The sequence below is a fragment of the Drosophila ficusphila genome, unplaced genomic scaffold (genome assembly GCF_018152265.1).
Source record: "Drosophila ficusphila isolate 14025-0441.05 unplaced genomic scaffold, ASM1815226v1 contig_436, whole genome shotgun sequence".
In the NCBI taxonomy this organism is placed as follows: Eukaryota; Metazoa; Arthropoda; class Insecta; order Diptera; family Drosophilidae; genus Drosophila; species Drosophila ficusphila.
This window is the reverse complement of record NW_025064352.1, coordinates 1,995,905-2,011,871: the sequence shown is the minus strand read 5'-3', so window position 1 is coordinate 2,011,871 and position 15,967 is coordinate 1,995,905. Positions and strand designations below refer to the sequence as shown.

General features: G+C 38.9%; 1 protein-coding gene across 1 annotated transcript; it reads right to left on the bottom strand.

Annotated features, from left to right (window-relative positions):
* Nucleotides 1–6,284: 6,284 nt before the first annotated feature.
* Nucleotides 6,285–7,431, bottom strand: LOC108100916 (serine protease grass). Its single transcript, XM_017205032.2, has 4 exons — nucleotides 7,206–7,431; nucleotides 7,077–7,122; nucleotides 6,842–6,996; nucleotides 6,285–6,757 (listed from the first exon to the last, which is right to left on the bottom strand). The coding sequence occupies exons 1-4, from the start codon at nucleotides 7,429–7,431 to the stop codon at nucleotides 6,285–6,287; spliced, it is 900 nt and encodes a 299-aa protein (XP_017060521.2).
* Nucleotides 7,432–15,967: the final 8,536 nt, after the last annotated feature.

Genomic DNA, 15,967 nt, shown 5'->3' with positions numbered 1-15,967 from the left:
GAAGGAATCGGATAAATTATAGACAACAAGCTGGGTTGAGTTCTAAAGCCTTCTTTAATGATTTCCTGATAGCTAGGAGCTAAGAAAACGAACTTAAGTAGAACATTATTATAATTTGAACCTTTATTTAAGCTAGATTTTAAACTAAATTTAGTTATATCAACGTAATATTATTGAAGCATCACCTTTTGTAAAAACAAGAATATAATTACTAAACTTAAAAGACTCCTGAAAAGAAGTAATGACTAGCAATTCCGCCAAGGAAAAGTATAAATATAGCATATATCTGGAAGATCTGTATAACATCCTCCATTACACCAATTCCGTTCCTTGTGCAATCCCTCACCAACTGTTGGCTGCTTGCATTGTGCGTATAAATTATGCAAGAGTAGCAGGGAATCCATAGACGAAATCTGATTTTCCTGAAATTTGCATTTGCACCTAGGCAAAAATGCGAGATGCGGAACCGAACCAAAGTCGTAGAGCGTCAACGAATCACGTTCCACCAGAACCAGCCGTGATATAGTGGGCTTGGGCACCACCACCGAAAGGCAGGGGAGAATGGAAAAGGGGGAGAAGGGGAGGAGGAGGTGTCCGTTCCACCCGTGGAGATGCCTAAGCTTAAGTGCCATTAGGCACTAGCACCGAAGGCTTTTCCCCTTCGACTCCGCCGATCCCCTCAGTCGGATCCAAACCTCTGCCTTGGGGCGTGCTACAAATGTACATAATGCATATTTAAAGAGTTGGCTGGCAAGTGCCAGAAATCGAATATTTTAACCGGGAAGTTCTGTCGGGTGTTCTCCGTAGCTCCGTAGGCAGCAGCAATTGCCTGCAGCATGGGAATCTCCCATCGGGATGCGAGAACCTGGCACTTACGGGCAAATGGCGACGCTTCCCTTGCTCGTTCATCGCTCTCAGTTCGCTGGATTTTTAGCACTAAGCTTCAAAGAGCAAATACTGCAAGGGATTTAAGATAATATGATGCCCAGCTATTGACGAAGCAGGGTTTTTAGTTACAAAAACCAATTATGGTAAATTCTTAATATAAAGATGCTCCTTATTTAATTTCTTAGTTATACAGAAGTCTTTATACTTTATTGTCTTAATTGGATCATCTTCTTACTATTCTTGCCACCTCAATACTTGTATAAGCTTTAAATTTGCATTGGCTGATAATTAATACATTTATCGGTTGATTTCATTTAATTCATTTGTCTTTTCGCAATCAACATTTTGTGAGAGCGAATGGCGAAGGGGGAATAAAATCAAAGAAATAATGTTGTATTGTTCTTTCTGATTTTCTGCTGTCCAGTCCATCTTTCTTTCACCATCCTTGGCTGATGTTCGTGCTCGTGTTCAACATGAAAGCCACATGGGAAAAAAATTATATCCGATGGCCATAAGTTGGGCATAAATTCACAGACACACACGTGTATGTATGTATATATGTGAACGTTCCGAGTACTAACTTCTTTCCTGCCGTTTTTTCACTTGCATGCCACTTGAGTAATTAAATTTAGCATCGGCGAAAGAGGGGGCTGTTGCGGCCAATGGGCGTGGCATTAACTCTTTTGTGGCTTGACATTTTTGCGGTTAAATGAATTTAAAACGCGCAGTGCAGCGCACAACTTCACAGGTGCCAAATGACAACAACAAATTGCCCGATTGCCTTCGCTCCTGGGCAAACGTGTTGTCCTTTCCGCTCCTGTCGATGACGATGTCGACATATGGAAATGCTGATGGATGCATTTTGGGCGCGGCCAGAAATGCGAGACGAATATGCTGCCCATTGATATGCAAATTGAAAAGACAACTGAAACAACATAACGAGCAGAGACACACAGAAGCGGAAATGTATTTGTGGATATTTATGAACGAATATTACCAAGTCCCCAGGCAGAAACAGGTTTTCAAATTTCTGAAGTTTCATATACAAATGGTTTAAGCAAATTGGTGAAGTAATGGTAAGAAATTATTCTTATAAAAATAATGAGGCAATGAACGAAATTATAAAACTTCTTTGATTTTTAATATAATTTGTTAGCTTTAACCAGAGTATAGAGACTAGAAAACCCAAATAAATTAATGAAATACTTTGGCGTATTTTAATATACCTTCATTGCCTTAAGTTTCTGTTACCTTCCGGTTTTTTATTGAAAATATTTTCGGTTCGCTTAACCAACATTCAACTGCCTCTGATGAACTTAAACTGACATGGCTGGCATTTAATTCCCGCTGTCTGCAGCATCGTACACGTTTCTCTGCCTATTTTAATGTAATTTATTTCCAGCTGTAATTGTTGTCGCGGAAAAAGTTAAAATGAAAATAAAAATCGTTTAAAATCGTATGCAAATTGTTTCTTTAATTGAATCATTTAAGGGCAGCGACAGTTCGAAACGACGACATTTGACATTTAAAATTTATTTTCAATAATTTGCGCTTATCGCAAGATTATTATAATTAAAATAGAACCATAAAAATCCCCAATAAAAAAATGAAATTATTATATGAACTATTGAGTACGTGATCACGAGTTTTTTAAAGTGTTTGTTTTTTGCACAATTTAAACAGGTAAAGTAAAAGTGCAGGATTAGTAAGATTCATAAGAAAGGTAAAAAACTTTTTTTTATCAGCACAAACTAAGAGGGATTAACCAACCATCTTTTGCTCAGTTAAGGCTTAAACCCACACAATAACCCCATCTTTTGTACCTGGCCAGCCCTTTTAATTTTGTACAAACGGATATGTGCAAAAAAAGACACTCTTTTACTACTCCAACCTGCAGAAACTAAAAACATAGAAAGGTAAACTAAAAAGCTTTCCGTCGTCAACTTTCTAGGCAAGTTGCATCTCTGCATGATAAATGCGGTTTTTGATGTTTCCATTTGAGATGTAAAGGATTTGCTGACAGAGTGCGGTCCTGTTTGCGTTTGTGTGTGTGCGTGTGTGTCTAAATTGTGTGGGGCTTTTAAGGAGTGACAAAACAAAACGCGAAATGCTTCATTTGTTAGAAAAACAGGAAAAGAAATTTCTTGACTCCGAATCCAACAACCTAAATAAAAGTTTATTCAACTCCCGCACTTCACAGTCTGTGATAACAAAACATGTAAAAAAACAAACACTTTAATTCTTATGCACAACCAAAAGACCGTTTAATGTTTCAATACTTGAAATAATGTGCTCACAAATTCTTTCAGCTTAAGTTTATTGTCTGGTTTTTTTAAATCACCTACTTCTATAAATAATTTTCTGGCAAGCTTAGTTAACACCTTTGTTTCTGGCATTTAGCCAAAATTTCTAGCCGAAAATTAACACTTAGTATCTTAGTGAAACCCATCTAGGATTGTTGCCAATTGTGTTGTCAAGTGTGTACGCAAGATTAACTTAAAAGTTACTTAACCCACTTGACTCTTTGGTAAATATAATTATTTTTTAAATTTGCACATACTTCTGAAATTACTTAAACTCTAACTTAAAGATGTTCGCCATTTAAAATTATTTGTTGGAATCCACCCACGGTCTTCTTTTCATTCAATATTCAAACTTCTCCTAGGCTTAGTGAAAATGAAATTGAAATGATTCTTGGATTTGCCCTTCCTCCTTGTTTGGATTTTCGCTGCTGGCGAGTCTCATATTCCCACGTGGAACATGTGGGAGAAACTCATTCGCGTAGTACCAATTATCGTGATACTAGGGCAGTTGTATCTGGTGGATTCGTTTCACTGTTTGCTGCAGTGGCCGCCGGGGATCCTTGTTCTTGTTGTGATTGGTACTGTCACGGCAACTGCGATGGACACACCAGCTCGTCACACACTCGCACACTCGGATATGGCCATATCGCTCCACGGAAAAATCAGAAGACCCGCCACCAAACGTTCGCATACGTGGCTCTGGCTTTTTCCGATGCTCTAACTTCTCAGTTTTTTCTTTGTTTTCACTGCTTGTACGTTCTACGTGATGTTAGAATTTCACTTTTGTTACAACGCGCTGCTAGACAATTGCAACATATTGTTGCGCTTCGTTCCACGGCGTCCCCTTCATTTATGGAAGCGTTTTTCACGTTGTTTTTCAACGGTATTTTTCCGATTTTCCTGCCTTGTTTTGTTCTGTATTTTGATGTGCTTGGTGACAGTGGACGGAAAGTCCTGAAGTGAAGGAGTGAATGTGAAGGATATGAAATAAGCTGTTATGCTCTTAATTGGAAATCTAGTGCCTGCTATTCTCTTACGTGTTGTTTAACTAACCACCAGGCAAAACCAATCAATTGAATTTATTTAAATTTAACATTTTTAAAATTGTAAAGGGGGATTAAAGTTGTATTTAAAGCAACTTCCTAAAACTTTATTCGCTTCCGATGAAAATGCTCAACAGCTGAACTCAAAGCTCACTAAGATAAGCTTTGAAATTCATTTGAAATTTATTAAAAGTAAAGTCCCCTCCCGTCAGCCATTTTCTATTTCCTGTTTCTCTATCTATCACCCACTAATCTGTCACGTAGGTTTATAACGTTTTCTTGATGAAAATGAGAATGATGAACCAGCATTTATATTTATTTATTCTACCCACAATATATATACATGCGGTTTTCCATTATGTGATGCAAAGCAACAGCCAAAAAAGTCTACAAAAACCAAACAAAGCGAAGCCAACCAAAAGAGAATCAATTTAATTTTACAATATCCGCTTTATACCTGAAACCGACGACGTGACCAATTTACTCAAGTAACAAATATCCCTGTGTTATTTATTCGGCAACGAAATCAACATTCTCTTCGTAAACTTCTACAGAGAGACAACCATAATATTACTGAACATCTGTGTCCTTGTGGTAATAGACGTTTAGGAATAATTAAGTCATAATTTGATTTCTTTTTTTATGTCCTTTTTAGGTTTTGTTGATACTTTATTTAATGGGCTTGTCCGAGGAAAAGTTAGCAGGCAGTAAAAAATGTATTTTTTGGCTTTGGTGGGCGACGTGTATCTCACGGCCTTGAAAAGTTACTTGAGTGGGTATACACTTGATACCGATAAGAATTTTCTGGATTACTTTGACGTATTTGACTTTGTTCTCAATTTAAACATTTTCAAATTTTCATTTTATTTGTATTCCTACTGTAGGTTTCAAACCCAAACACATTTTTCTGTTCTATTAAGTTTAAAATTGATGCGTACAAAACTGCATAAATTTGAAATATGTGGGCTCACATCTACCCACTTAGAGATGTCTAGACAGTTTCCCTTTTTTGTGGGTCAAATTAAACACAAGTAAAAGAAAACACAATTTTTCTTCAGAAAATCAATTATTTTCTTGTGATTTTTGCAGTATCGTACAGCTGCAAGAAAAATCTGAAGTCATTGTTTTCTGAAAAAAACCGATGAGCTGGATAGAGAAATAAGTCTGTCTACCATAAAAAATTCTCAAATCCACTTCAACTGTTTTTCTGCGGAACATTTGCTTTGGGATAACAAGTAAACTCAGTGTTGTGATTGTAAGCTTGGCAAAAAGAGGGAATTTCAGAATTTTCCAGACAGAAACTTTTTTGCACACTTTCCACACAGTCCTCTTCCTGCGGCTCAATTAACATGCACCCAGAATGACATTTTCCGTCTTTTGTCTTCTCCATCGTCTAATCAGCGCCTTTGTTAGCACTTTCACTTGCACTGCCCTTTTCTGTTTTGAGGATCAGACAGATGCACTCTGCCTGAGGCATTTTCAATGACTCTTGAGAACACATGCCCTCAAAGGTGAAATTGCAGACCCATTTAGGGGATGTTGGTCCCCTTTGCCATAGACCAAACCATTTTTTGCCTATTTTGCACCTTCTGCCAGTGACTCAACTCGACTTTGGTGCTGCGAGTGAGACATTGTCAAAAATTCATAATTGAACACTTTCAGCCATCGACGGAGATGATGGAGCGGGAATATGCATGAGGATACGTACGTTGAGTGGATGTTGGCCGAGGGCTTTTACCGAAGAGCATTTGGCCAACTGAATATCTTCGTCGTTAATAATTCAAGAGCTTTTAATGCCATGAATATTCATCAAGTTTTGAGCATGATTTGATTTTATTGCGTATTTTCTATGACGCGGCAAAAATAGGGACTCCTTTTTGTTAAAGGGTTAACCAGCATGTTTCCCGCAAAAGTATAGAAATATTTAATATACAAAATGGCTTTTGGTTGGACAATCTTAACAATAAATTGCCACATTAAATGTGTATTAAAAAGTTGATTAATATACATATAAAAAACCAAGTTTTAAAAAGTAAAGAACGTCAAACATTTACCAGAGTGTAGGGACTGTATCGCTCCAGTCCCACTTTGGTTCTTTATTTGGAGTTGAATTCGGTGGTATTCGATCGCTGCCCTGATGTCCCCTGTAAACCCTGAGAATGAAATCAATGTGGCTGAGAACATCCGTGTAAACACTTGGCCTATTGCATTTGGTGTTGGTGATGGCAACTCCAATCTGAACAAAGCGATACGAGTTTTTGAACCTAATTATTGCACCCACAGGACCACCTGTGTCTCCTTTGCACAGATTGCTATTCCAATTTCCCGCACAGAACTGGTTGCTGGACACTGTGGCAGGTGTACACATTCTTGGCGACTGCCGCCAGATATCGAGCGTTCTTAGTTCACTGCTCTCCAAACTCTTCTCGGTCATTCCCCATCCAGTTCCGGTAAGAACTTGGATGCTGTCGATGATAGAACTCCACTTGGACTCCCAAACAATGCAGATGGGCCTGATATGGTCTGTAAATATTGCAGTTGTAATACAATTTTATATTTTACTTATATATTTTTTAGACTCCACATAATATTGTTTACACAACCCACCTGAATAAACCACTGTCTTAGTCAGTTTGATAATGGCTATGTCGTTAACATGCGTCTTTGGATCGTATAATCGGTGCTTAAAGACCTTTTCCACTTGATGCTCCTGTCGATAGGCATTTTTTTGCAATTTATTTAACTCTCCCAGTCGAACAGCTCTAAAAAAGAAATTAAAAATGTTTGTTGATTTAAAGAAATTAATAAATTTAATTTATTTTTGTCTTAAAACGATACTTACAGTGGAGTGTATGGAACCAGGCAATGTGCTGCTGTTAGTACCAGCCCTGTCGAAACGAATCATTTAAATTCTTGATATGGACATCATTTACAACCCACTTCTAATTAATATATTTATGGATATACGTACTGCTAGTTATTAAAGTTCCGCCGCAAATGAACTCGTTTTGAAAAGTGTGCAAAAAAGCCATCCAGGGACTCGAGTTACTATTCGCTATCCTGCCATTAACAACTCTTGCAAAACCACCGGATGAAGCTCGAATTCCACATTCCATGTCGAGAAATTGAGAGCATCCCGGGAGGGGAGAAAAAATCAACAGCAGAACGACAGAGATTGCGAATACTGCGATCTTCATTGCACGAATGACGACTGATTGTTCAAGAATGTTGACTTCATGCAGCTGAGCTTATCAAGTTTTTTATTCGAAGAACTTGTAATCAGCGAAATTTGTATACCCAAGAAAAAAATCAAACTAAGTTATGTTTGTTTCGATGAAAGCTGATAGCTTTCATTTGTTGTTAGGGTTTTCAACGATCTAACGTCTTCTAAATGAAATGCCATAAAAAAATATAACGAAGAAAGGGGAGCCAATCTAGGTCAGACAACCAGAAATACATTTCTGAAACACAATCCAACTTTCGAACAAAATGGGACAACCCTTGTACCTTTTTTTATGGCCACACGTGGCCGTCTGATTTGTCGTCACCTGGCCAACAATGTATAGTAGGTTTCTCTTTGGGCATTTCCATTCCCTTTTTCACTCCTTTCCAAGGCATTTTTTACTTTAAAAGTTTCCATTTTGGCGCCTCGTAAATATGGTCGAAAATGCAGCATAAAATACCACAGTTTTTATGGATTCGTTTTCATTGAGTGTGGGTGGCTCGTGTCTTCATCGATTTTACCAATATTCAGATCGTGATAAACAAACGAAAAAAGTGCTCCCTTAACCTCATTCGCGGCTAATCACTCTTATTACCTTGACTATCCAGTTCAGACCCATTAAACGGCTATTTGCTTATCAATGCCGGTTCAACTTATTGGAGTTTCCCTTTCCAATGGCCTCGTGACCCTTGACACTCACTCATCAATTTCTGACTGTTGTTTGACAATCTCAAATCATTTTAGACCGGCCTTTAAGCCCATCCATGCATAGACTACGTGAGTCAAGACAAAATGCCACCGAGTGGAATGCAAAGCAGGGAGGTTCGTCAAATGAAATCAAATGATTTGCCGTGCAACTGATTTATGTTTAATTTATAGAGCATACTCCATGGGGCAAGGCCTGACCGGCATGCAAATAAATTTCCAGCAGACCCAATCCGATGAAGACATAAACTCAAACTGACACAGAACGAAGCCAAAGCCGACTCTCAAACGTCACTGAGAAAATTTGGGAAAATGAGAGAAAAGTGGGACAAAAGAGCGCCAATTCAGCGATTCGTGGAGAGAAGCTGAATGCGGAGAGGCGGAAAATGTTGACCAAGTTTTCGCTTGCGGTAGGCCAAGGAAAACTCGGCTGGCGCCGAAGTCAATAACTGGAGCAACAGACAGGCCAACGGGAGCTAAATGCCGGCAAAAGGACTCTTAAGGACTCGCCGTATAAGAGAGCAGAGCCAAGAATATAAGAGAGAAATACTTTGGCATTATGGTATAAATTTATAACTCTTTTATCGTGAATTTCTTTTATTGCGCTAATTGAAATCAGTGGAATTTCGTTGTTTTTATGTTTAACCTACTTTTACTATTTAGGTAAAACGAAACAATAGTTATTGTATCTAAAAACTATACAATTTTAAGTTCATATGGATAGTTTAACCAACAATTTTATAGCTTTCAATTTTGCATGATTCCTACAATTGTAGAAATGCTGCCATAGTCTGAAATCGACTGACTTTTTTACCGCTCCCAGTGCAATGGAAAAATTAAAAATGGGGAATTCATCGGATCTAGTTCAAATAGCAATGTTTCCCCTCGCCCCAACCAAGCAGCATCCATTTCAAATAAAATACAAGAGTCGATGGCTGCGACGATTGGAAGGGGAAACTGTGGGGTGCAGCAAATCAACAGCGCCAAATTCAATTGCAAATAGTGAAACACATTGTTCTCGTGTCTCACTGTTTCGTTGACAATTTTTTAGTTTTTATTATTTCTCGCCTGGCTTCGGTGGAAGACAGCAAGAGTAAGAGTTGGAAGAGGAGCGTCGTCGACACTGTGGGAATTTATTGAAAATGCTTCGATTTATGTTTAGTGCGATATTTGCATTTTGGCTGACGAGCGCAACGGCGACAAATGCAGCAGAAATATGTTTTCAGCTATAAATGTGTTAGCGTTAGAGGGAAAACGTGGCGATTCGACAAGTGGTGGATGCCAGAAAGTAAATAGATGGGAGGTATGAGATGTCACTAGGGGAATACGATTGGTTGAGATAGCAGGATAGATACAACCTTGAGCTTCTCATTTCAAACAAAACACTTAGGTAGACGAACGCACTTTAATATAACCTGATAAAGAGAAAATTTATTGGTTTTAAATAACTGGTAAATAATTGTAAGTCGTTAAAGAAAAACAAATGTACTATTTTTACTATCTAGCTTAAATAAACCAAGTTACGAGGCAGGCAGCCTATATATAAAGGATATCTGGATCCAATTAAAATGTTTCAAAAAGGCGATGGAACGGCAGCATCCATAAAAAGCAATTCGACTTTGCGGCTTTTAGAACTGATTGTAAGAGAGGCCGCAAACAAATGAAGTTGTCACCAGTGGTTTCATACATATAGGCAGACCGCGAAAAGCCGCAAACGGAAAATTGAGCTGGCGAGTGAAAAAAAAATAGAAAACGGGAAAGGACTTGCAGGCACTGTCCAACTAACGAATAGTCTTTAATCTTCTTAAGTGAGACTGCCTCGCATTGGGCACAGCTGTTGTGCCAGTGGACGACTGTCATCAGAGGCGAATGTGAGTTGGTAATAAACCAGGCCAAGGAGCCAGCAAGTCAAGAAGCTTTATAACGCTCCTATTCCTCCTCAGATTCTTAAAACCTCTCCGCTTTAGACGGTTGAGCCAGCTTATTTTACGGATTGTGCTCGGCGAATTTAACTTATTTGATTGATTATCTCGAATTTGACCAACACTTTCGGGGAACTCTCTGGCTCTCCAATTGGGAATCATTAGACCTTCGTTCCCAAGCATATCGTGTTTCATTGAGTTTCTGCCAGCAAATTAGGGTGCAACTAAACTCATCAAAGATTCTAGCTTACCTTTACTTTATATGAGACTATGGTATACACTTTTTTACTTTAGGAGAACAGCTGGTTTTATTAAAATACTCCAATAAGCATTTGTCCTAAAATAAAAAATAAATATGCTAATAAAATAAAATAAAAAATAGTAGTTATTAATGTTTAACCGAAACCGAAACAATAGTTTTTTTTTTTATATGAAAGTAAGGTAAATAAATTCAGTAGCGTATCCTATTTTTAATTTACAATTTACACAGATTGTACTTTCGGTGAATTATTAATCCAGGACAACGGGTATATATGTAAATACTCTTTACCTATCCGACTTTCCCTTTTCCCGACATTAGTTTCGTCTCAAGTAGCGCGAGGGAGCAGGTCAGTGAATGTAATTACTTTAATGCGACCATTTGCCGCTTTAGTTGCTGCTGATGTAGCTGCTGCTGCTGCTGCGAGTTGCTGCTTTCCCCGAGATAAAGATAAACTTTTGCAATTACAAGAGGCGAGAGCGAACGAAGCAGAAACAAGCAATCGGCTAGGGGAATAAAGGCGCAACCCGATAGCATCGAATCGAGTTTACTTTTAGTGCGTTTCCCATTGGCATTGGCTAATTAGCTGTAACACCTCCTTTTCCGCCTTCAACTCAACGCTGCATTGGCCAAGTTAAAGACCAAACTCAACCTAAATTATGCCCACTTAAGTGGAGGGACTTTAAAAACTTTTGCCCAACTTGTAAGCGTTGAAAATTTCCCTGTTACCATATGCAAAGCAAGAAAAAAAAAACAGAAAACCAGGAAGCTGAGCGAAAAACTGTGCTGCGACTTAGGTGGGTCCACCTCAAAGAACTTTTGATGACTTTTTGAAAGTTTTACGCTTCACCAGAAGTAAAACGCAAATTACACGGACCAGTATTACTTATGGCCAACAATAATAAGAGCAAGAGCATCAACATCCGCAAGGAGCTACAGTAAAATATATAAAGTAGATTCCCCCGTATTCTCCCCTCGTCATATTTTGATGGTCGAGACTTTGAGACTTTTGACCGCCAACAAGTGAGTGCAACAAATGAGCCAAAATTGCGACTAATTGGGCCACATTCCGTAGTGGTTCTGTAATTAATGGGTCAATTGGATTATTCAGGAGTAAGGTTTTAAGTAGAGTAAAGTTTACTTGCAGCTAAAAGACTTTATTAATGGAAAGTAGCGGAAATAGTTGGAAGTTTTAAGTCGGGCAGTCGAGAAATGATTGGATGTGTACTACAAAATAATTCCTTGATACAGGGCTTAATAATTTAATAATTTAGTTCAAAATTAGTTTGTGTTATTTGTAATTTGATTTAATGTTTTCACAATTATTTAAATTCTAACTTCTGGAACACAAATACGTTGCGGTTTGTTTATTGTTTCAAAAAAAAACCTTGTTAAAATACAGCGTTAGTAAAGACAAATCCAGATATACGTCCTTGCATTCAATATTCCACCGGGGCTCTAATCCGCATTCCAAAAACCAACCGGTATACAGAAGATAAACCCTCACCGCAGAGTCACATGCAAAAATTCGTGGGCATTTCGCTGTTTTTTCTAGGTGGTCCTGCTGCCGCTGACCAACCAAACATTTTGTTTGTGCAAAAATTTTGTGTGATTTCCCCACGGAAATTGATGATGGTGTTTGCTGAGTCGCAAACGTGTTGGCGGAGTTAAGCGGGATGAGTTTGTGGGCCAGGGAATCGGTTCAGCGCCGGGCCCACCTACAGTGAATTTGTCATTTCCAGTTCTAAACGTGCGGACAAACACTGAATCAGTCGTGCCCGAGGGCTTGGGGTCTGGGGATCCGGGAATCCGGGAATCGCAAAAGGCCGAACAGCCCGGCCAGTCAGCCAGGAGATGGAACACGGAAACCCCGGCCATCCAAGCTGTGCCTGCTCAATGACGATTCACTGCGCGTTTCTTTTAGAGATGATAACGTGATGTGAACGGCGGAAAATTATGAATCGATTGTGATTTTAATTATGCTATAAGGAATCCAAGATCTGGATTTCCATTAATAAAGTAGAAAGTAAAATTAATACACATTTACTGTTGATCACATGCCTTTATATAAAATACTCTTTAAAATAAAAATAGTTATAATAAAAACAAGCTCCCAATTTAATTGCGTTTTTATCTTACCGAAAATATTTAGATTTTTATAACATTACCATAAAACTGCCTTACTCACGATCACTGGTGAATCACGCGTGAGTTCGACTCATATTTGTCCTTACTGTTGGCATGGTTGTCAGCAGCCATTCCAAAGGGCTTCGCTCGAGGACGAGAACAACGACGAGGACAAGAGCACGGTGCGTGTCGCTTTAACAAACCGGAAGTTACATGCGATGTAATGAAAAAGGACAGGGCGGAAGTCGCAGTGGGGTTCCCCGGCCCCAATCGCCGAGGGAGGCAAGTGGGCTCGGCTCGGAATCAGGACTGCGAGTACTATATGGTCTGGCCCCATCCGAATGAGTTTGCTTTAACTCTGCTGGTATTTATAGACAATTGGTTCGTGATTGTTGACAGCGCTCAGCGTCGCGCTGAACTCTCTACGGACCACTACCATCCACCATCGACCATCGACCATCGCCCATCGAGCATCGGCCATCGCCACTCGAATCGAATTGAGTCGGCTCGACTCTGCACTAGCAATTTTTTGCATGCCCCATAAAAATGGTACGAAATATGGTTGGCTGTGGGCTGGAGCGAGTTGGTACCAGATGAGTGGGTTTAAGTGAATGGGTGTGCACTGCATGCAGGAAATAGCGGCCTGTTTCCCATTTAGGCAATTGAGTTAGGCCCCACAGCCCGGGGATAAATCAGAGAAATCTGGCAGGAATTTTAGTTGAAAATTGTATATAAAACTCAACGTATTGGTTTGCTTCTGAACAAAGTTTATTTATAATTTAAATCTGTTGCAATAATTTAGGATTTAACATACCATTGTTCAAATGCAAATACAAATCAATTATTACATGTTGCTCAATCGGTACAAAACATAATTCAGAGAAGCTAAGCAAATACATTTAATCGTCATTAAAAAATAAATAATCCCATTGTTTAAAATGTGCAAAATACTACTCAGATGTAAGCACTTAAGTGTTATCCTGATTACCTCACTTAAGTCTGGATAACCTGCAGACCTTTCCATTCAATTTTTTTCAATTGCTGGGTTCGCTTGCTCCCCAAGTTCTTTGTTATTTTTCTGTTTGTTCTTCAATAGCTTTGTAAACAAAGCAAAGTGCAAATTTATGTGGTAAACCACTTGAAATCGAACATTTTTGCCATCGGAGGAGATGCCTGAATGCAAAGCTTTGATTGTTACTTAAAACGTATCTTGAACCGTATCTGTATCTCACTTTTTGCCCTCGCATCCGAATCCGAACCCGCAACTGTTGTGCAAATGTAAATGTTGGCAAAGTGGCAAGTCAGGTGGCTGGATGTTACTCTCTTCCATTCCATTAGCCTCAAGTTAAAGCTTTGCCAGAGCTGATGATTGTTAAAGTCGAAATTTGCATTTGAATCGGGGGCTAAAAGATTTACGTCGAATGGATTTGAAAGTGCGTTAAAATTGGGTTTAATATTCGGTTCTTCTGCTCGCTTTAATTCATGCATATATGTCTATATGTCGAAATATCCTGTCCCTCATCTCTCATTGTTGTTATTGTTTGGCCGAATCGGGGTTAATTCGATTATCGTCAATCGATGTGTGGTAGGTCTTAATTGATTTGAGCAAACGCTGCAAACGAGATTAATTGATGAGAGGGAAACCGAAGCCCAAATGGGCAATGCCAAAGCCCCCGAACAAAACGGACAATTCAAATTGTGTCTATGGCCCATTCGGAGCTCCATCCTAAATTGTGTTGTCGTTTTTACTGCAGCAGGTTGTGTGCACTCAAAATAATAGAGCAAAGCAAAGCGCAAATACGACAAAGGGACAAAACGCAAACTGAAAACTTGGAAGGACGATCCGAGGATCTCTGACTGCTACTGCAGCCGGTGTAATGGCAGCGTTTACTCAATTTTAGTACGTAGTAAACGTATTTCTTTTATGGCCCCGTAGGTTATTTGTGCATCGCTCTGACTCGCTGGCACGGTCTACATTCCGGGATGCGAGCGTACTCAGACAAACAATTCAGAAAAGATATATATCCCTGACACAATAAACGAAGTTCGTTTCCTGAGTGGCCATTTTACTGCGAGGCCTTTCAGTTGGAGTGCCCCATCTTGTCCCATCTCGCCCCATTCCCTCAATCCAGCATTCCACTCAACCCCTATCTTGGGGCCAGAACTAAGCAAATATTCGCACACAAATATGATGAAGTATCGGGGGACTGGGCGACTGGATGGTGGGTGGGTGTATATGTTTGTATTCCTGCTTCTGGTTTGCTTTTAATTGCTTTCAAGTAAACAGAATGCCCCTTGGTAAATGGGAACATAAATATAATTGCCAGGTTGGCTCGCATTGCCTTAAAATTTCCACTCTCGAGGCCATATGTGCCAGAGTCAAACATTTGAATGTCCAGCCTTCCTTCCATTTGCTGGTGGGTTCGCTTTTGTTTGGCACTGCCGAAGGTGTTATTTAATTTAATGCCATGATTTGACAGATTACATATTTACCACTCTGATTATTGTGGTCGCCGTTGCTGGGCCTTTTGATTTGACTACAAAACTGGTTAACACAATTACCAGAAAATCAGATTGGAAGCAAAACAATAATCAGAAATGATTTCATAGTTATATATTGTCATATATTTTATGAAAACTCAATTAATCTAGTCTGGATCTAATAGATGAGATAAGGTTATGGTTGCATCGATTCAAAATTTATTTGTAGCATTTAAATCTAAAATTTCGTTTAGTAAAACGTATTTCTGATATTATTATGTGCATATAATGCAAATCATTTATGTTGCATTGTGTTATTTACATAAATGCCAGCCCGCAGTGTGAATTAATTTTTTTTCACAGTTCTTTTTTTTTTTTTTGTTTTTGTTATTATATCGACTTTGGGAGAGGGTTGGTCAAGTGCCAGCTGCATTAGGCCATAAATTTGCCAAAAAGTAAACAGTAAACATTTTATTGTTGTTTTGCAGCGCCCAACCCTCCGGTTCGACTGTTTTAAATAATTATTTAACATTTTACATTGTTTAGCTCGCGTTTTCCGTGTCGCCATGCGGGTGTTTTCGATTCAGAGGGGCGGCTTTTGTTTGTTGTAAAGATTTGCACGATTTGCATTTGTGCCAAAACGATTCATGAATGATTCATGTGCGCCAGACCAGAAGCAGATGTCGACAATACTCATCCCACTTCGATTTATGCATCGGGCACGTGCCAACGGTTTGGCGCTGATGACGGTGGAGCTTTAAAAGGATTCCAAATGTCGGAAAAGAGGTAGGGATATGCGTACTTCTAAAATGAATTTAAAATTTCGATAATACCACTGAAATGTAATATATAAACTGGAATTTGTTGAATCCTATTCCAAAGCTTTGTAGGACATTTCAAATTACTGGATTAGTAAGATTTTAACGCAACATTGGGTTTGTTCATGTTGTATCTTTTTATATTTCTCAACAAGTCTGGCTTTTTACATCAAAAGACACACAACTAATTCAGCAGCC

Excerpts from the sequence above, each read along its gene's own strand:
- LOC108100916 (XM_017205032.2), bottom strand. The coding sequence starts at position 7,431 with ATGAAGATCGCAGTATTCGCAATCTCTGTCGTTCTGCTGTTGATTTTT. Across the intron at positions 7,123-7,205 it reads CGGAACTTTAATAACTAGCA|GGCTGGTACTAACAGCAGCA; the intron begins GTACGTATATCC and ends TCGTTTCGACAG. Across the intron at positions 6,758-6,841 it reads TAAGACAGTGGTTTATTCAG|ACCATATCAGGCCCATCTGC; the intron begins GTGGGTTGTGTA and ends CAATATTTACAG.